The sequence below is a fragment of the Caretta caretta genome, chromosome 9 (genome assembly GCF_965140235.1).
Source record: "Caretta caretta isolate rCarCar2 chromosome 9, rCarCar1.hap1, whole genome shotgun sequence".
Classification (NCBI taxonomy): Eukaryota; Metazoa; Chordata; order Testudines; family Cheloniidae; genus Caretta; species Caretta caretta.
This window is the reverse complement of record NC_134214.1, coordinates 21758991-21780209: the sequence shown is the minus strand read 5'-3', so window position 1 is coordinate 21780209 and position 21219 is coordinate 21758991. Positions and strand designations below refer to the sequence as shown.

General features: G+C 42.8%; 1 protein-coding gene across 3 annotated transcripts in view; it reads right to left on the bottom strand.

Annotated features, from left to right (window-relative positions):
• Positions 1-18657, bottom strand: part of PPM1L (protein phosphatase, Mg2+/Mn2+ dependent 1L) — a 194109-nt gene extending 175452 nt beyond the window's left edge. The window contains exons 1-2 of one of the 3 annotated variants that reach the window (XM_048865339.2): positions 18578-18657; positions 17215-17921 (exon numbers count right to left, since the gene is read on the bottom strand). In XM_048865339.2, coding sequence (XP_048721296.2) covers positions 17215-17617 — 403 coding nt within the window. In that variant the 5' untranslated portion in view covers positions 17618-17921; positions 18578-18657. The other 2 variants (XM_048865337.2, XM_075132144.1) reach the window with 2 other exon arrangements.
• Positions 18658-21219: the final 2562 nt, after the last annotated feature.

Genomic DNA, 21219 nt, shown 5'->3' with positions numbered 1-21219 from the left:
GGATTCTGGGTGGACTCCTCCTGAAGGTTGAAACAGACTGGACTTCTACATAGAGTGCTTCCGCCGACGTGCACAGGCTGAAATTATGGAAAAGCAGCATTACTTACCCCATGACCTCAGCCGTGCAAAACACAATGCCATCCACAGCCTCAGGAACAACTTTGACATCATAATCAAAAAGGCTGACAAAGGAGGTGCTGTCTTCATCATGAATAGGTTGGAATATGAACGAGAAGCTGCTAGGCAGCTCTCTAACACCGCATTCCACAGGATATTACCCTCTGATCCCACTGAGGGTTATCAAAACAAACTACACCATCTGCTCAAGAAACTCCCTGAAAAAGCACAAGAACATATCTGCATAGACAAACCCCTAGAATCCCGACCTGGGGTATTGTATCTGCTACTCAAGATCCATAAACCTGGAAATCCTGGATGCCCCATCATCTCAAGCATTGGCATCCTGACAGCAGGATTGTCTGGCTGTGTAGACTCTCTCCTCAGACCCTATGCTACCAGCACTCCTAGCTGTCTTAGAGACACCACTGACTTCCTGAGGAAACTACAATCCATTGGTGATCTTCCAGAAAACACCACCCTGGCCATTACGGATGTAGAAGCCCTCTACACCAACATTCCACACAAAGATGGACTACAAGCCATCAGAAACAGTATCCCCAATAATGTCACGGCAAACCTGGTGGCTGAACTTTGTGACTTTGTCCTCACCCACAACTATTTCACATTTGGGAACAATGTATACCTTCAAATCAGTGGCACTGCTATGGGTACCCACATGGCCCCACAGTATGCCAACATTTTTATGGCTGATTTAGAACAACGCTTCCTCAGCTCTCGTCCCCTAATGCCCCTACTCTACTTGCGCTATATTGATGACATCTTCATCATCTGGACCCATGGAAAAGCTGCCCTTGAGGAATTCTACCATGATTTCAACAATTTCCATCCCACCATTAACCTCAGCCTGGACCAGTCCACACAAGAGATCCACTTCCTGGACACTATGGTGCTAATAAGCGATGGTCACATAAATACCACCCTATACCAGAAACCTACTGACCGCTATTCCTACCTACATGCCTCCAGCTTTCACCCAGACCACACCACACGATCCATCGTCTACAGCCAAGCTCTACGATACAACCGCATTTGCTCCAACCCCTCAGACAGAAACACCTACAAGATCTCTATCAAGCATTCTTACAACTACAATACCCACCTGCTGAAGTGAAGAAACAGACTGACAGAGCCAGAAGAGTACCCAGAAGTCACCTACTCCAGGACAGGCCCAACAAAGAACGTAACAGAACGCCACTAGCCGTCACCTTCAGCCCTCAACTAAAACCAATCCAGTGCAACATCAAGGATCTACAACCTATCCTGAAGGATGATCCCTCACTCTCACAGATCTTGGAGACAGGCCAGTCCTCGCTTACAGACAGCCCCCCAACCTGAAGCAAATACTCACCAGCACCACACCACACCACAAAAACACTCACCTAGGAACCTATCCTTGCAACAAAGCCTGTTGCCAACTCTGTCCACATATCTATTCAAGGGACACCATCATAGGACCTAATCACATCAGCCACACTATCAGAGGCTTGTTCACCTGCACATCTACCAATGTGATATATGCCATTATGTGCCAGCAATGCCACTCTTCCATGTACATTGGCCAAACTGGACAGTCTCTACGCAAAAGAATAAATGGACTCATATCACACGTCAAGAATTATAACATTCAAAAACCAGTCGGAGAACACTTCAACCTCCCTGGACACTCAATTTCAGATATAAAAGTCGCAATTCTTCAACAAAAAAACTTCAAAAACAGACTACAACGAGAAACTGCAGAACTGGAATTAATTTGCAAACTGGACACCATTAAATTAGGCTTGAATAAAGACTGGGAGTAGATGAGTCATTAGACAAACTAAAAACAATTTCTCCATGCTACTTTTCCTCCTACTGTTACTCACACCTTCTTGTCAAGTGCTTGAAATGGGCCATTCTAATTATCACTACAAAAGTTATTTTTCTCCTGCTGATAATAGCCCACCTTAATCGATTGACCTCGTTAAGAGTTGGTATGGCAACCCACATTTTTTCGTGTTCTCTGTATATATCTATATCTATCTTCCTACTGTATTTTCCACTGCATGCATCTGATGAAGTGGGCTTTAGCCCACGAAAGCTTATGCTGAAGTAAATGTGTTAGTCTCTTATGTGCCACAAGGACTCCTCGTTCTTTTTGCTGATACAGACTAACACAGCTACCAGTCTGAAACCTGTCACCGTTTAAGGGCCAAGTTATTTATTTATAGGCATCATTCCCATGGAAGAGACTTTTTACAGAAAGCTAAATCTTACCTTTCAAAATAAACAAAGCTAGGGTTGGGCTCCATACAGTCTCTTAAGGCAAAGAATTCTATAGCCAGCGTCCTATTACTAGGAAAGCTCTGTTCCCAGCCACCAATAACCTAAATTTAGATCTTTATAGCCACATCAGCTGTACTCTGGAGTACAACTACTTTGCAAGGCCACAGAAGGTAAGGCAATTTCTGTAGCAGCCAGGTCCCTCTCTTTTATAGCTCTGTAGATAGGCCAGTACTTTATATTCTGTTCAGAAGTGAACAAAGAAACTAGTAGAGTTCAGATGTGAACAGGTGTGAGGAGGCTGTGGCTTCTGTTTCATGTACAACAGTGGTCCAATGTGGAAAGTGTACATGTCTGCCTGGCCAGTCAGAGAGGAAAGAAATCCATCTGTGAGAAATCCATATGGGGGAAGTTCTGCATGACTTAGACTTCATACTAATTTGACAACTGGTCTGACGTTGTCTACTGTTAATGAGGTTAGACTACTAGTAAGTAAGATGATCTCTGTAAGCACAGTGCAGTTACAAATCTTACAAAACTAAGGCCTTGTATACACACTGGGGTAAGTCGACCTAAGTTACTCTACTCCAGCTGCGTGACATAGCTTAGGGCGACTTACCACAGCGTCTTTACTGCAGTGCATTGATGGGAGACGCTCTCTGGTTGACTTACCTTACTCTTCTTGGGGACCTGCAGTACCAGAGTCAACCAGAGACTGCTATGCCGTCAATTTAGCAGATCTTCACTAGCCCTGCTAAATCAACCCCCGCTGCATCGATTGCACCTGCATCAATCTCCCAGTAATGAAGACAAGCCCTAAGAAACTATTTTGGATTATCAAACAAAAACCTACAGACCAGTTTTTGAACATTCCACATAGTTCACAATTTAAAGGTGCAATATTATAGACAGCCAGCCATCAAAGTTCATAATGCCATAAGTAATTATGTCTTCCTCCCGTTGAGCTTTAGCTACCTGTTCTTTATCCCTCCATTTATCTCTTCCAGGTATTAGAATACCTGGGTGAGAAGCAAAAGGTGCATAGCTGGCGAAGTAGTCAAGTATCTTCTGCACACTATCTTCTGCTAGCACGAGTCCATGACATTGTACATCTTGAGAGGTCTCATGCAGATATTTAGAGAGGAAAGAATATTGTGTATTATGGGGAGCCACAAAATAGAGGGGTCTGCTTGATTAGAAGTGTCCTCCATGCCTCCAAGCGATCGAAGCACCTACCCTATTGTGATTCAGCAAAGACATTCAGCATTGTTTCTAATCTGAGGCCATTAGATTAATCAAAATTAGCAGGGCCTTTGCTATACCATGTTCTGCCCTAAAAATTATTGTGAAGGATACACAATGCTGATGGAGGACAAGTGATGCTGGAGCTTAGATGTCACCACTTTCTTGATTAACTTGCCAAGAAAAGAAATGCTGAGTAGCTTAACAGGTGCTCATAAATTTAGTTTCAAGAATTCTAATAATTACTATGTCTTATTTTCAGCTCTCTCTCTCCCATCTGTAGGGCCCTACCAAAATTCATAGTCCATTTTGGTCAATTTCGCATTCATAGGATTTTTAAAATTGTAAATTTCATGTTTTCAGATAAATCTGAAATTTCACGGTGTTGTAATTGTCAGGGTCCTGACTCAAAAAGGAGTTGTGTGTGTGTGTGGGGGGGGGGGGGGGAGTTTGCAAGGCTATTAAGGGAGGGTTGCACCCTTCCTTCTGTGCTGCTGCTGCTGGTGGCACTGCCTTCAGAGCTGGGCAGCTGGAGAGCAGCGGCTGCTGGCCGGGATCCCAGCTCTGAAGGCAGAGTCGTCATCATCAGCAGAGCAGAAGTAAGGATAGCATGGCATGGTATAGCCACCCTTACTTCTGCGATGCTGCCTGCAGAGCTGGGCCCTCAATCAGCAGCTACCACTCTCCAGCTGCCCTGCTCTAAAGACAGCAGCACAGAAATAAGGGTGGCATAGTATAGCATTGCCACCCTTACTTCTGCGCTGCTGCTGGCAGGATGCTGCCATCAGAGCTGGGTGCTTGGCCAACAGCAGCCGTTCTCTGGCCGCCCAGCTCTGAAAGCAGTGCACAAGTTAGGGTGGCAATACCACAACCCCCTAAAATAACCTTGTGAACCCCCAGCAACTCCCTTTTGGGTCAGGACCCCCAACTTGAGAAATGCTGGTGGTCTCTGTGAAATATGTATAGTACAGGATAAAAGCACACAAAAGACCGGATTTCATGGTCCGTGACACATTTTTCATGGCAATGAATTTGGTAGGACCCTATTCATTTGTGTTTTAATCATAATGGGTTTTAGGATATGCCTTTTCCTGTCGTTCAGCAACATGGTTTTAAAACAGCTGGCTATGAAGCAAGACTTCAGTAAGAGATGTATATTCCACCTGCCAAAAAAGCTTTTAAATCTCTTTGGAGAAGCCAGTGCAGGTGAAGGCGAGCCTCTTAAAAAGTTGCTGGTACTCTGGATGCATTTTCATTTGATTCTTTTTTCATGGTGTTATAAATTGAAAATGCTGTTTCGTTTATCTGAAACAGCTATAAGAATTCCCACTCTAGTTCAGAAACAAGTTTATGTTAACTTATTTTTAAGAATTTGTTAGCTTCAATCCAGGCAACTAAAAAAAATAAAAAGGAAAGAACGATTACAATTAAGACTTCTGGTGCACTCTGCATATTCTCCCAGTGAAGTAATTCAAAGACTGATGCTCGAGTAAAGCTGGTTTTGAAGACAACCCATGTAGAACTCCGCAACCACAACCATACTTAGAACAACTATTTTATATTCAAGCAGACCACCAAGCATTTCTTGGGAGGCAGAAGGAGATAGAAAGTGCTTCTGTCCCATAGCTTTAAAAATATCATTATTACCTTTAAAAAAGGTACTATTCCAGTGCATTATAGTCTTTGGCTCTTCCATGCAATGTTCGTCCAAAGGGGATTCAATCACTCTGAATGGTCGGCTATTTCTTCTAACATCACAGCTGTAATTAGTAGCTTTGAGAAAAGTTCTCTTCAGTTGCCATGCAGTTCACTTACTTGTACAAATAAGATGTTCAAACAATCATTTTCAATGTTACATAGCAATCCCATCTTCATTATGAGGAATTGAACTTAAAAGTTAGCTACATGTTGACTTCATTTGTATTAAAAACACACCTTTTCGCACTGTTTTGTTTTCTCCCTCTTGTGTATAAGACTCTTGCAAAAGTCAACATTTAGAATACTTATTCACCTCTCTTCCAAAAGGAGATGTTAACATGCCCATATTTGTTTATAAACTTAAGTAGCATCTTATGTTAGCATTTCTTTTTAGAAGAGAAGCAACATTAAAGGCCACACAGTTCTGGGAATCGTGACACTCCATCAATTGCTACTGCAAAATATTCATACGGAAAACAAAATACTGAGCCAAGTTCTGAGTCATGATGAGTATAGGCACATGCCAACAAACTGATTGCCAGCAGTAGGAGCACAGAGCAAAAGTTAGTGTCCAGAATCAAGAAAGCTGACACACTGGAAATGCTGCTCCATAGGCCTTCCATGCAGGGACGTAGCCAAGGTGTCTGGGGCATGGTTTGCAAGTTGACAAATACTCCCTGACTCACTAATGGTTGCTATGCATACACTCCCTTTTGCCCTCAACTATTCTGTCTCTTTGTTGAAATATAATGGTAGTATGGCAAGCTTGCTAGTAGCCTATGTACAAGTGCATGTTAAACACACCTTACAGTAGCCCACATATCCACTTATGGAGGAAGACAGGGTGGCTACACCACTTTTCATGCACTTGACAGAATATGGTCCACCGTTTTTGTCACAGTTCAGTGTCTGTTGCGCCTTAGACCTTCCCCTTGTGTCTGCACCCCTCCCCCACGTATTAGGCCTCTTGGTGTCTCTACACCGCTCTGCAGTTGGACTAACAGGGAAGGGGGGGGCTAAATAGCAGTGCGTACCGAAGTAACTCCCCTATGTGGATGTGCCATCAGAAACTAAAAGGTTCCTAGTTCATGTTAATATAGCCCTGTTTGAAGACGATTACATTAATGCAAACTAGGAATCTCTTAGTTTGCACCCCCCAGCATCCACATGGGGGGGGGGTTACTGTGCAGCACTTCAGTAGGCACTGCTATTCACACCCACATGTGTGCCAACTGATTACTCAGCAGGTCTGATGGGGTTTGACATCTTTGGGAGTTGTGACCACCAGTGAAAATAGTTTTCTCAAAAAACAAATTGTTTAATCCCAGCAGTAGGAACACAGCATAACAAGAGAAAAGGGTTTTAGCAAAACCATCTTACCTAAGGTTTAAGTGGGCCTAGTTTTCCAGGCTCCAAAGTCCTTGCCTCTCTTTCACACACTCTCTCAGCCCCACTTCAGGGTTGTGCTTTTATCCCTCCTAAAGTCCTTTGTTCCAGTTTCTGCCTGGATCCATCCCATCAGCCCTGTACCAAGCCAGGATGTTGAAATCATCATGTTCAGAGTAAACTTCAAAAAGAAAATGACACCTCCATGGTCCATTCCGTGAACGGTGCGGTTTTGAGACTATTTACTACTTTCCTGCCTGCCTGGAATTAACGCCTTGTAATCAATACAGCAAACGACAACAACAGTCAAACAGAAGAACTTATTCATAAAACATTTCAGGGATCTCCCACATCCCTCACAGTTTTGTTCAGTGTCCCATAAAAAGACCTTTTTTAAAAACTAGAGAGAATCCAGAGGGTTTTTATGTCAAATTATAACATTTTTAATTAAAATTCAGGTCTAAAAATCATATCTTACCCAAAACATTTTTTTAAAGTTTCCCCCACTAAGATTCCATGCCACATGCACAGAATCCTGAATTTATATTTTACATAACACTAAATCAAAACCAGTTATCCCAATACAATTACCTCACTGGTTTGGGAGAAGAGATTTAGGCAATTTCAGTTTAGTGATCCATCTAGATTACCTGCAAATTAACACATCCTCACTTAAATGCAAGGTTTTTGTGTTTTGTTTAGTTGTTTTAAAATGGTACGTGACCTCGGATGGACCAGAGAACTACATTATGGGACATACACTTTCACTGATTAGAAGAAATGCTTAATGCCTTCCAGAAGTTTTATAACTGGTAGAAAATGAAAATGTAAAAAGATTTATTTCATTAAACAGTTTATTGGTTGAACGCAGCACTGACAGTCTCTGCTATTAAAAACAGAATTTTATTAAATTAATGTTTATCCCTAAGGGGGATTTTGTTTAAAAAAAGATTTGCCAACATTAAATGATGACTAGAAAATTTGCAAGGAATAACAGAAATTTTAAGATTGAAAGTAAATGCAAATAAATGTTCATTTCTCCAGGGGAGCTTTGAGGTTTGCCGACATGCGGTGCAATGGATAATTGCATTGTGGTTTAGCAGTTACAACACGTACTTTGATTGTCTGGCTGGAGATGTCAGCTGCTCACACAGCTGTGAATCAGACAAGGTCGGAGATGATGAGAGCTGGCAATGTTTCAGCATCATAATAATCAATTTGTATCATCAGCAGTATGATTGGTACTCCATGCTGTCATGCAGCTCTCTCACTGAAGTTCATTAAGGCTCCCAAGAAGAATAATTATACTGCTGCTTCTTCGCCCTGCCCCACTTCATTGTATTACCTGACAATCCTGGGGCTTCTCTACTCATTTAGAGGCTCTATCCCACCTGAGCACCTCTCAGCCTTGAGCTACTTTCCTAGAATAAAAATTCATTGTTTCATCAAAAATTCAATCAGAATATTTTATGGCCTCTTTGTTATTCTAGACCTGAAACCCTACTAGTCACTACAAGTATTTGTGTTTTATTATTTCATGGACTAACTTATTGAACACATAGACAGTCTGAAATAGCACCATCTATATAGGTCCAAGAAGAACTGTGTCATTTTACAATGCATTATGGCATAAATGGACAACTCTCAAACTGCTATTAAAAATCTTCCCCCACCTCTCTCTACCCCATTCATTCAATAAACTAAATTATTTACTAATATTCTGATAACTTGCAGGAAAAAATGTCTGTAGGTATGCCAGAATTTAAGTTTTCTATACTGTACTCTTCTGATCAACTTTTCATTTGACAGCAAGTATTAAAATCCTTTTATAATAACAATCTAAAGGATGTAAAAATCAGAAGAGTGCTCATACACAGTACTCAGTGCATTCGATCAAAGGGCTTGAAAAATCCGCTCAGAGAATTGGAGAAGCTTTCTCTGGCAACTGTGGGGGCATAAATCATCAGTGTTTAACAAATTTAAAAACTTTCATTTTAATATTTCTAAGTTATTACTTAGCCCTTCTAGATGCAAAGGGTCTTCCTAACACAAACCAATATAAACTGATGATACAGTGCTGCCTTCCTACAGCTCCAGTGCCTCTACTGGTACACAGGTTTACCAGTCAATTGAGTGAAATTAACAGGACACTGGTCAGTTTCACTAGGGGCTATATAGAACCTTATGGGCAGCAATGAGACTTAAGAATCATGTCAATTTCCTGTTGCTGTTTGAGCTTTGTGGGAAGCAGAAGAGCGTAGTTATTTATGGAGGAGTAAAGAGACTACAAAAAGTCTGGGGGAAAATATGAATTGAGTAGAAGAGAACTATCTGTCTTGTAACATCCAGGAAACATTGGAAGAGGGAGAAAAGATAACGCTTCTTCTCTTACCCAACAGCTAGAAGCAGAACACTCGAGCTCTGCACTGAACTATTTTTTTAATCCCACTCCCATCCCCTTCCCATCCTGTTCCTGCTCCACAATACCCACTCCCACCCGCTTCTGCATTGTTTCTTGCATTTTTATCCTGTTCCCACCCACAAAAACCTTAGATGCCGCAAATCCTGCAAGAGAGAGAGAGCTTCCCCGTGCCACTAAAAATAAATAGGATCCGTTATTATATGAACGGAATTCAGACAATTTTTACCACTAAAAGAATAAAACAAATCTTTCTTAAACCTTGTTATAATACACATCAAATTTCTTTCTATTCCATGCTTAAATTTAAGTATTAAAATCTTTCTTTTAAAAAATGGCTGAAATTCTATTTATGACAAACTGAGGAGAGATTTAGTGTTTTCCTGCAAATTACCACAGTCTGGGGGCTTTTTTGCACACCCAATCCCACCCACAACAATCCTACCCACCTGCTCCAGCTATTATGGCTATTATCCCAGTCCCACTGCAGGGCTCTACAGAACACCACTTCTACAAGACACAGGCTGGTTTGAAGAGTCAAGTCTCCAGAGTCCAGACAATTGCAGTTATTCATTTTAACTAGGGCTGTCAAGCGATTAAAAAAATTAATCGCATGATTAATCGCACTGTTAAACAACATTAGAATACCATTCATTTAAATATTTTGGGATGTTTTCTACATTTTCAAATATACTGATTTCAATTACAGCACAGAATACAAAGTGTACAGTGCTCACTTTATATTTATTTTTGATCACAAGTATTTACACTGTAAAAAACAAAAGAAATAGGTGAATGGAAAAATACTAATACAAGTACTGTAGTGTAAACTCTATCATGAAAGTTCAACTTACAAATGAAGAATTATGTACCAAAAACACTTCATTCAAAAACAAAATGTAAAATTTTAGAGCCTGCAAGTCACCTCAGTCCTACTTCTTGTTCAGCCAATTGCTCAGGCAAACATGTTTGTTTACATTTGCAGGAGATAATGCTGCCTTCTTATTTACAATGTCACCTGAAAGTGAGAACAGGCTCTCTCATGGCACTGTTGTAGCCGGTGTTGCAATATATTTACGTGCCAGATGTGCTAAAGAGTCATGTCCCTTCATGCTTCAACCACCATTCCAGGCAACATGCGTCCATGTTGATGACGGGTTCTGCTCGATAACAATCCAAAGCACTGCAGACCAACGCGTGTTCGTTTTCATTATCTGACTCCAATGTCACCAGCAGAAGGTTGATTTTCTTTTTTGGTGGCTTGGGTTCTGTAGTTTTGCATTGGAGTGTTGCTCTTTTAAGACTTCTGAAAGTATGCTCCACGCCTCGTCTCTCTCATATTTTGGAAGGCACTTCAGATTCTTAAACCTTGGGTCGAATCTTTAGCAATCTCACATTGGTACCTTCTTTGCATTTTGTCAAATCTACAGTGAAAGTGTTCCTAAAATGAACACGTGCTGGGTCATCATCCGAGACTGCTATAACATGAAATATATGGCCAGGGCCGTTCCTACCTGAAGTGGTGCCCTACGCAGCCCAAGCACCTGCACCCGTTCTGCAGGGAAAGCAGCCGTTCCGCTGGGGGGCCCGGCCCCTCCGCCGGGGTGGGGGGGGAGGGTTGCGCTCAAGGGCTGCAGGGCAAGGAGCTGTCGGGGGCAGCAGCATGGCAGGGAGGACCAGGGCAGCATAGAGGATTAGCTGGGGGCCTGGTGCCAGCAGCAGGAGTCAGGCCCATGCCCCCGCACTCACCGGTGGCAGCAAAAAGTAGAGCAACCTGGCCCCAGCCCGCTCCACTCCCCCAGCTCCCAGTCCTGTCGCTTAGAGGAAGGGGTCAGGCCCACCCCTGCACTCACCAGCGGGAAGCGGAGCAACACAGCTGGGAGTTGGCAGAGCGGAGCGGGTTGGGGCAGGGGTGCTGTGCTTCCCGCCGCTGGTGAGTGCAGGGGTGAGCCAGAACCCTTCTGCTGGCTCCAGTACCCCCACTAATCCTGCGGGCCACGTCACTCGGGGAGGGAGCAAGGGGTGGAATGCGGGCAGGATGGGGGCAGAGCAGGGGTGGGAAGAGATGGGGTGGGGTGGAGCAAGGGCAGAGGTTTGGGGGAAGGGGTCAAATTGGGGCACGGCGGGGGTGGAGCAGGGGGACTGACCAGGGAATGGGGCTGGCTGCTGGAATCAGCACCATATACACAGCATGCAGCTGCCATGAGCACCATGAAATTTGGCGCCCCAAATTACGTGGTGCCCTACGCAGCTGCGTATTCCGTGTATGCCTAACAACGGCCCTGTATATCGCAGAATGCGGGTAAAACAGAGCAGGGGACATACAATTCTCCCCCATGGAGTTCAGTCACAAATTTAATTAACACATTTTTTTAACAAGCATCATCAGCATGGAAGCATGTCCTCTGGAATGGTGGCTGAAGCATGAAGGGGCATATGAATGTTTAACATATCTGGCATGTAAATACCTTGCAATGCCAGCTACAAAAATGCCATGCAATGCCTGTTCTCACTTTCTGGTGACATTGTAAGTCAGAAGAAGGCAGCATTATCTTCTGTAAATGTAAACAACAGGACAGTGGGGTGGGAGGAGGTATTATTTCATATTCTCTGTGTATATATAAAGTCTGCTGCAGTTTCCACGGTATGCATCCGATGAAGTGAGCTGTAGCTCACGAAAGCTCATGCTCAAATAAATTGGTTAGTCTCTAAGGTGCCACAAGTACTCCTTTTCTTTTTGTTTGTCCTAGCGATTTGTTGAACAAGAAGTAGGACTGAGTGGACTGGCAGGCTCTAAAACTTTACATTGTTTTATTTTTGAATGCAGTTATGTAACAAAAAAAAAATCTACATTTGTAAGTTGCACTTTTACGATAAAGAGATTGCACTACAGTAGTTGTCTGCGGTGAACTGAAAAATACTATTTCTTCTGTTTATCATTTCATTATCCCTCAGTCCACGCCGCTTCCTGCAGCCCCCATTGGCCTGGAGCGGCAAACTGCAGCCAGTGGGAGCCACGATCGTCCGAACCTGCGGACGCAGCAGGTAAACAAACCGGCTCAGCGCGCCTGGGGCTTTCCCTGAACAAGCAGTGGACCACAGTTGAGAACCACTGAGTTAAACCAATGCAAGTCAGTGTCTGGACACATACATCTGTTTACAATAATTTATCTCAGTTTGGCTTGCACCTGTACGTTTGCTAGTGCAAACCAAACAGATAAGCCTGGTTTAAAAATGACTATAAGGTTTTCCACCATAGTGTTTTCCACCAGTTTAACAAAATTGGCTAAAATACCATACCTTTAGCTTAACTGCAGCAAGCTTGTGTATACAGCAGGTCTTAATTAGAATGATATGAGTTATTTTGCAATGTGAGAAGTGTCTCTCTCTGACATCATACCCACGAGCTGAGACTGTTTTACTATCCAACAACAGAAATTTTGCTATATTTCATTTTATTTTGGGGGGAAGGGGGGTTCTTTGGGCCAACAGAGATTTGAGAATCATGTATCAATATAACCCCATCACTGTAAATATTTACTCAGTAAACAGTAAGTGCTTTGCAAAGGATCCCAGATCGAAGAATGAAGGAAGTTACTATAAAAGGAAAACCATTAGTAACCCTAACAATTCCTTGTGCTCATATGAACTCTGACTGTCTTGGAAAATGTATATTAAAAATGAGATATAGTGTTATCTGGCAAATAAAAATCAAAGCTCATTTACTTCCTTCAGACATAACTTAAGTTAAAATACTTCTAGAATGCAAGAGTAAAGTCTGCAAATAGGAACCTTTAATGTCAATGAACCTAATCAGCCCAAGATGAGCTAATTTGTTTTAATGCTAGTGATGAAACTTTATCTTCAGTGTCACAGGAAATAGACAATTACCTCTGTGTCAGGTACAAGTTTTGACAAGCTCTGTGTTCAAGATATCAGTAAAGGCAAAACAACTGATCAGCCTGTTTTCTTCCTTATAATGCCCTCACCAAAAGCTCTCATTATCAGGATAAAAATGAATGCTTGAGAAAAAGAAACGGGGGTGGTGGGTTTTTTTGGTCAAAAAGGCAAAAGCAAACACTATTTTCCTTCCAGTAGTCTGCCATCATCTCTAGTTGGTTTACTGGGCACAGAATTTAAGAAAGTTTTTACAATATTTGCAGAAGGCTGGAAGGGTAGGTTGACCTACATACAGTACATTCCTGACAACATTAGTAAGGACTCTACACTGTTATCTGCTGGCCACTGCTCTCCGCCCCCCAACTCCACCCACTTTATACACTGCTAAGTTAATCAATTATCAGCATCTCCCGCTGATTACTTAGGACATTAATTTCTAGATCTTCTGGCACAAAAGGGTGTACTGAGTGGTTTGCAAGTATTTTAAATAAGCCATTAACTGTTTATTTGGTGAATGCTTTCTGCCCTCTCCCCTTCCCAAGATCCCAAAAAAGTTGAAAAGAACATTCAACATTCTGAGCATTTAAACAGGTCAATATGATATCAACTGCAAAATGCTCCTTTTACCCTAGTTATTGGGAGCATCCAGTACGTAGCTATTTATTGATTTTTTTAAAGTTTCCCTTCCTATATTGTTAAGGAAAGCCAACTATATACAATACAGCTACACATTTAAAATTATCAATGTTAAAGTATGGCTAAACATCCCTTCCTCTTTCAGCTGGTCTGTTTTTATGCTTATGGTTTGCTATTATACCATTTAACTAGTTTTCTATTCCTCACACTCTTCCAGCCTATATGGGACCTAAATTTATTTTTAAAAATGCATACACAGCCTTTCAAGCCTTCTTTATATCCTAGAGAAACTAAAAAAGGCACCCAACCAGCTTTTTCACCCCCATTTGTAGATCACCTTTAAGAGAACTGTCCAAGTCACACCATAAAGTATCAATTAACTGATTCCATATTTTCTTCTGCCAGTTATCTGCCTTAACCATTAAAACACACACACACTTCTCTACACATACTGTAAGAGTAGTTCATATTGCTCTTCAAGAAATAGTCAAATCAATTTTTACCTAAAGAAAGTTTGCACTACACATGATATAATGTATCAAGTTTCATTCCCCAAAGTAATTTTCCTTTTAACTTTTATAACTACAGTAGCTAACCAGACCTTTAACTATAACAAATGCCACTAATATTTATTCTTGACTGTCTACTTATTGTCTAGGCAGCCATCAAAATTTGCAGTGGGTGGCTACTGACCATTCAGACTAAAGATTGCCTCTCTGGTCTTGTAATCACCCACACTACTAATAGAATTACTTATGTAAAATATTAAAATACTTAAAATGTTCACAAATTAACACTACACAGCAATTAATATTACTTAGCTGATGCTTCTCTGTCCTTCACCTGATGTGGCAACAAATAGTAGGGAAGAATTAATTCGGCATTTTATGTTTGCAGTGCTCTTTGTTAAGAAAAGTAAAATCTGCTTCATGTATTGTTCCACATATAAGTGAGGGATTGCCATTCACTTGTCCTTTGCATGCAAGACAAGAGGTTTTATAGAAGCTACTTAGCCAAAAGAAAAATAATGGAAAATTAAGTCATTATGAAATCTTTATTATATGTTTAGGCACAGTATTCCAAGGAGCCATTAACCATGTTTTAGGATTCCCCTCCCCAGATATTCAGAAAAACTCTTTAAACATAAGACTCTAAAACGAGACAAATATTTTGCATGCAATAAAAGCAAGCATTGTGCTATTCTTCAAATCAACAGAGCATATGTAGATAAAATTAACTGTTATGCCCACAGGGTGTTTAATGTGATGCACATAGGCCAGGCATGTCATGCTCTGATAACTCATTTTCTTTTATGAAACACCACAAAAACAGAAAACCATTTATGTATGAAGCGCTTAGACACTTGCTTCTTAAGAAAAGTAGTAAATAAGGACCCATACAATACTTTCATTTGAAAGCTAGATAATGGGTACTGGAATCTGTATTTTAAGACATTAGCCTGAGTAAAGTTTGGAGAGATCTATTAAAGCCCTCAAAATTAGAGCTTTTTATTTTAAACACTGCCCACAATGTTAATCAATTAGAACAAATCCTCAGAGGCACCAGAAGCAGGTGGATATTAGTATAGAAGGTAAATGAGGTTTGCAGAGATATAAAGTTATTAGTTCAATATATCACATGTATATAGTGTTAGAATCTGAGCTCAGACCTATGTCTATTAAAAGTGAAAGTACTTGTATTAATATTTTTGTTATTTAATTGCACTTTCTAATCTTACATTATTTAGTATCTTCAGCTTTGGAAACAAGTGCTTAGATTTCCTCTAGCACCTCCTGTCCCCACAGAGGAGAGGGGCAGAACACACACACACACACACACAGTGATTGTACTATGTATTTGTCTATACTGGGCTTTTTAAACAAAATTCAATGTTGTTCCAGACATGGTTTGACTGGCTGGTGTCTACAACGAAAATTGTTTAGAGTTTTCAAAAAATTTAAACTTGCATTTCTACTCCACATTCTGGTTTCAGACATGGCTCAGAGGACAGAGCAGTTCAGAGGTGATCTTTATTAGGTTTGTGGAGAGCAGGGCAGGCATGAATTTGTTCTCTATACAACTTAATTGCCACTCCTTGGAGGATGGCTAGGAAGCTAGCATTGCTATGTACCCCTCCTTCCAATCCAAGGGGAAAAACACGGTATTGGTCACAACCAAATATAAAAACCTGACAAAAGCCTTTAATAATCGAAGTGTTAAGTTTACTCATACAATCAGTTGTTATTACTGAGGTGACAAAATCCTAACCAAGGCAAGACAATAGAAACGTAGACCTCAATCATTTTGTCTGAAAGGAGATAAAGGCAATTTTCTCCCATCTGTCCAATGCATGGGGTTTAGAAACAGCACATTTAGGTTTAGAAGGGCAGCAGCTGCTGTCCTTGTGTGCTCCCTGAGTGCCTGATCTCTGTCAGAGCTTTTCTAGGAAGATACCTTGGCTGCTTGATATGTGAGAGCAGCTGAAGGAAATCCAAAGCCATCATGCCACAGCACAGTAACAAACACACACACACAGACTCTTCAACTGGTGAGAAGAAATTTTAACATGCTTCTCTTCTCCAACTCCTCCAAAAAAACTCCTTCCCTAATCGTACACAAACCTGATACTGTACAGATAACAGGGCTGAAGCTAGGATATCATAAAGGGACCTTCCTTCTAAATTTCCTTCCCACTCTGAAAAATAAGTTACAGACTTACAGACGGTTACAAGAACTTGCTCTTTGTGTGCAATGCCAACAGCTAAAGGGCAGCTTTGTACTCCTAGATAGGGGAGGAAACCTAAAGAAGGTTTTCACAACTACTGGTTGAGGTAAAGATGCATCTCATCAAGTAATAATGTAAGCCACAGAAAACAACGTGAAAAAAGGAAAAACTTCCTTGGCTGGGAAATAAAAGGTTTAGCAAGAGCAAGCAAAAAAATTTAGTGGCAACATGAATTTCCCTGGCTTTCCCCTCAAAAGGAGGAACAAATCATTAACAGGAGAGATGCAAGAGATAAAGAGAAGCTCCGTGGGCTTCTCTTGCCTTGACCAAGAGGATGGGTTACTGAGGGAAATAAAGCTTCTTCCTATGTATGAAAACTTAGTGTTGCTCATATTAATTCTTTAGGAAAAAAAAAAGTTTATTCTGTGTAGTCTCCCCCTTGACTAACCCCCATTGCTGTTGCTGAGTCCAGTCCCTCACAAAATGGGGAGCCCAGATCACACCATTCCCTGACAAAAGATTATCCAGGCAGTCTGTATTTATTATTCTGCAAGGCAGAATCCACCTCCTGGAGCTTTTACTGTCCAAACAATTCCCTGCTGTAAAGCGTGTCGATGCACGGATTCTCCCTGTTTTCTCCAAGAGCTCTGATACTGGAAGGCAAGGGAGACCCAAGACTTAGCCCTGCCCCTGAGCCTAGGAACTCTGTTGGAATTTAAAAAAAAAATGTGAACATCTGGCCCAAAAGCCCCAGAAATGGGGACTCATCCATTCATTCCCCCTTGTGAGCATTAATCACCCCACAAACTTGCCTCTCCTCCATGCCCATCAAATATCCCGAAGATAGAGGGATGGGTCCTGTTGACAAGGTCCGTGATCACTTCGAACCTGTCCTCCATGTGGTCCCTCCGCCCTTGGATGGAGTAGACAGCCACATTGTGGCTCTTGAACTCCCAGGTCTTGGAGAACTCTGCATCCAGCACATCCAGCCCCCCAAACCTGTCATTCTGCATGATCTCAGCCACCTTGCCCTTCACCATCTTCACAGCATCCCTGCTGGACTTGACAATGGTTTTCACCTCATCAGTGTGGAAGAAATAACTCCAGAGGGCCAGGCTGATGCATAGCAGGAACAGGGTCTCTGGTCTTAGCAAGAAGTAACGCATGATCCGGCCCAGCAAAGACAGCAAAGTCATTGTATCCTCTATCATTTATTATAGAGACAGTATCTCCCACACCATGCACCACGCACCCCGATGGCTGGGATGGGTCTAAGACAAGGCAGCAAATCAATGCATGCTGTGCTAATGCAAGCCCAGTGAGGGCAGGGCTAGCTGCAGCCTCTTGCTCCTGCTGCTGCTTCAAGTGGGCTCACTCACTCAGACGGCTGGGATGACTCTGATGCAAGGTAGAGATCAGCGCACGTTGGTGCTACAAAGTAATCCAACAAGGACAGGGCTGGTTAGCCGCCACCTCCTCTTGCTGCTGCTTCAGCTAGCTCCCACAGGGACAGATCTGACGTGAGATAGCAAAGATCAATGTACTCTCTGTTAGTGCAACAAACCAAGGGCAGGGTTATTCGGATGCTACAGCGGGATGTACGCGGCCCGATGACACAATGCTCTGCTATTGCAAGGCAAGGTCAGGTTCCCCCCTGCGGCCCCTGCTTCAGGGGTCTCACACAGGGATGGCTGCAGCCAGCTTTGATGCAGGGCAGCAAATCGACTCGTGTTTTGGGTTGTTCTACTAATGCACATCCAGCCAGCCAGCCCGGTGGCTAGGACAGAGGCAGCGGAGAACAGCGCACAATGCAAACCCACGAGCAGCGGGGCTCCGGCTCACCCCCTCCTCTGCCTGCTGCAGGGGCTGGTCTGACGCCCGGAGCAGAGCACGCTCGGCTAACGCCGCGCGCCCCACAAGGGCAGGCTCCCCGGCTTGCCTGCCTGGCGCTGCGGGGACGCCAGGAGCAGGATCCGGACACTGCCCGCTAGTACTGCAAAGCCAGGGGCCCCCCGGCTGCTGCCCGCCTGGAGCTCACGGGCACCGGCTCCCTCAGGCCTGGGCGGCTCGGGCGCACACCCCGTTCTCCCGCCTCACCCCTGCCCGGCTCCGGCGCCAGCGGTCCGCCTGCAGCAGCGATGGCACCGGCAGGGCCGCGCGCAGGTACCGACCTGCCTCTCGCCCCCCCGTCCCCACGTCTTGCGCCTGTCCCTCCCCCTGCCGGGGCGGGGCTCAGCCACCTCCTCCTCCCCAGAGGGACCCAGCCGCCTACAAGCCCCAGCAGACCGTGCGCTTCCGCCTCGCGCGTGTGTGGCAGGAACCAGCCCAAAGGCTGCTGGGGGCTGTAGTCTGGGGAGCAGGCTAGATGAGGACTGAAGACTCCTGGCCCCGGCCTAGTAGCAGGCTGGACCCTAGACAAGGACTGAAAACGCTTGGCTCGGTCTGGACAGGTTCTGTGCACTGAGGAGTGGGTGACTTGGCCCACCGTGGGCTGGGCACAAAACAGGAATAGGGTTGGGAGGAATGAAGGTTTCAACATCTGTTCCCAGTTGGGTCGGAAGGGAAATCAAGACCTTGCACATTTTCTTGTGAAAAGAGGGAGTGAGAGAGTCCAGCCCAGGGCAGCCAAGGCTTCTGGCATTCAGCTCACCTGGGATGGGTTCACATCTCTCACTGCCTGCTTCAGAGCAGGGACTTCAGCCTCCATCTTCCCTATGCAGAAATGTTGACCTTGGGGTGGTCTGGTCCCTTTCTGATGAGAAATTCCATCCTAGGCCTGAGAAATCTACACAGAGGAAATTTCATCAAAACTGTTAAAAGTTTTTATTTCAACTAATCTGAGGTTTTCAGATGAAAAAATTTTGTGTTGAAAAATTCCCAACTCTTGTTCCTTCCTGCCTCCCATCTGCAACGCCTTCGTCAGACAGGGTGAGGTGTCAGGCAGAAGGCTGGCAGAAGGCTTTGCAAGGGTTCATCGAGCTAAGGCTGGGTTCCCCTATCCCTCCAGGGCCCCGCACATGGCCTTTAATTTGGAGGACCTTATCCATACCTTCATTCCACCCAAAGTTGATGTTCCTTTACTTTTGCTATTGAAAACTCTTTACATCAGAAATAAAGAATCAAACGAAAGTTATAGAACGTTATTAATGTTACAAGAAGGAATCAACATTTTGAATATCTTCAATAAGCTTTTCAGAGGGGTGGAGGGCTCCTTCCTTTCAATCTTTGTTACACATTTGGGCCTTGGCAGGTTGAGTGAATCTCTTAATGTGGGGGGTGGGAATGGTTTCACACTGCTTATGAAGATGGCCAGTATAAAGGCTACAACACATTTCCTGGTGACTAAAATACACATCCAGCTTACAAAAGAGTCACTCTCAGAAGAAAAAGTAAATGGATAAACTGTTTAGGTTTTAATCCCTATGCTTTGTCAAACAGCACTGACTCTAGTGCTAAGGAATTTTGGTATAACAGCTTAGTTAAGAGAAGGAAATGAGTGTTAATTTGAGTCACCTTTTTTGTTTCTGAACACTTCTGTGGCTTTGTGATTTACCTTGTCATCTGCAGCCAGCTCCGTTCATAGGGGAAAAGACAGATTCTGTCAGACAAGTGGTCAGCTCTCTTTGCAGAGGTAGAGGCCAAAAATATATTTTTAAATAATGCATTTAAAAGAAAGGACATGGAAGTGAAGATGGATGCAAACTGCTAGATGAGACTATACTACAGCTTTGATATTACAGATTTTCCATACTCTTCTTCATCTCAGCAGGAAGTGGCATCAGAAGAACATGGTAGTGAAAGCATAAGCTCAGCTGAGACTGAAGATGAATATTTCTAAATCCAATGGCAGCAACTCCTAGTATGATCTTACTGGGTCAAGATCTAATGAAGTTAAAAAACAAAACAGTGATAAATTTGGATCTGAAGGGAGTTTAATATTAATATTTTTGGATGGGCTTGGTAATTGGTCCCAAATATTCATATTCACAGACAGGTGGAGGAATGAAGGTAGCAGATTTTCAATTTCCAAATGATTAAACTACTAGTAGAGCCAGTTAGCATTTCCATCCAGATGACTTTTTAATAGAAAATAAAACACAATTTTTTAAAAAATGTTTTGTTTTTCGACTATCTTTAGCCAATAGATGTGTGTCTACTAATTAGAAACCAGTGAAAGCTACCACGTGGTGACTGTATTGCAGAGACCATTGCTGGAAGAAAAATTACACTATATTATTTCTGTTGCAGATGCTTTCCAGCTAGCTGACTAATGGTGCTTTTAGAAACTGACCAAATTTATCAACCAACCTTAAAGGAATATGACAGCTGACATAACCCCCACCAACACAAGTGTGTCTGGAAAATTAATCAGAGAACCACAAGAGACAAGAAAACCAGTCAACATAGAATGCCTTTTGGCCAACACTCAGTATTTAGGGACACGTCTTCCCTTCCACATACTTCTTTGTCAGAAGGAAATATCTAAGCACTAGATTTCTTAGCTTATTTTGCAAAGATCAGTTTAAGCACATTATGTCAAACAGCTTAATCTAATGGTAACCAGAAACACATATTTGTATATATCTGACTCTCACATCCAGGCATCAGAAGCAGGAAAGTTAAGGTCTACTGCTGGGTATGAAGATACTGAATTGTAACATTCATACAGCACTTTTAATTCAAGTATACCAAGTACCTACACAAAATTTGGTATTATATTCATGGGGAAACTGAGAAACACTGGATTGCTGTGTGACCTTGAGAAAATCTTTTAGGCCTACATTTTCAGGAGCCTCCCTTAATTTTGGGTGCC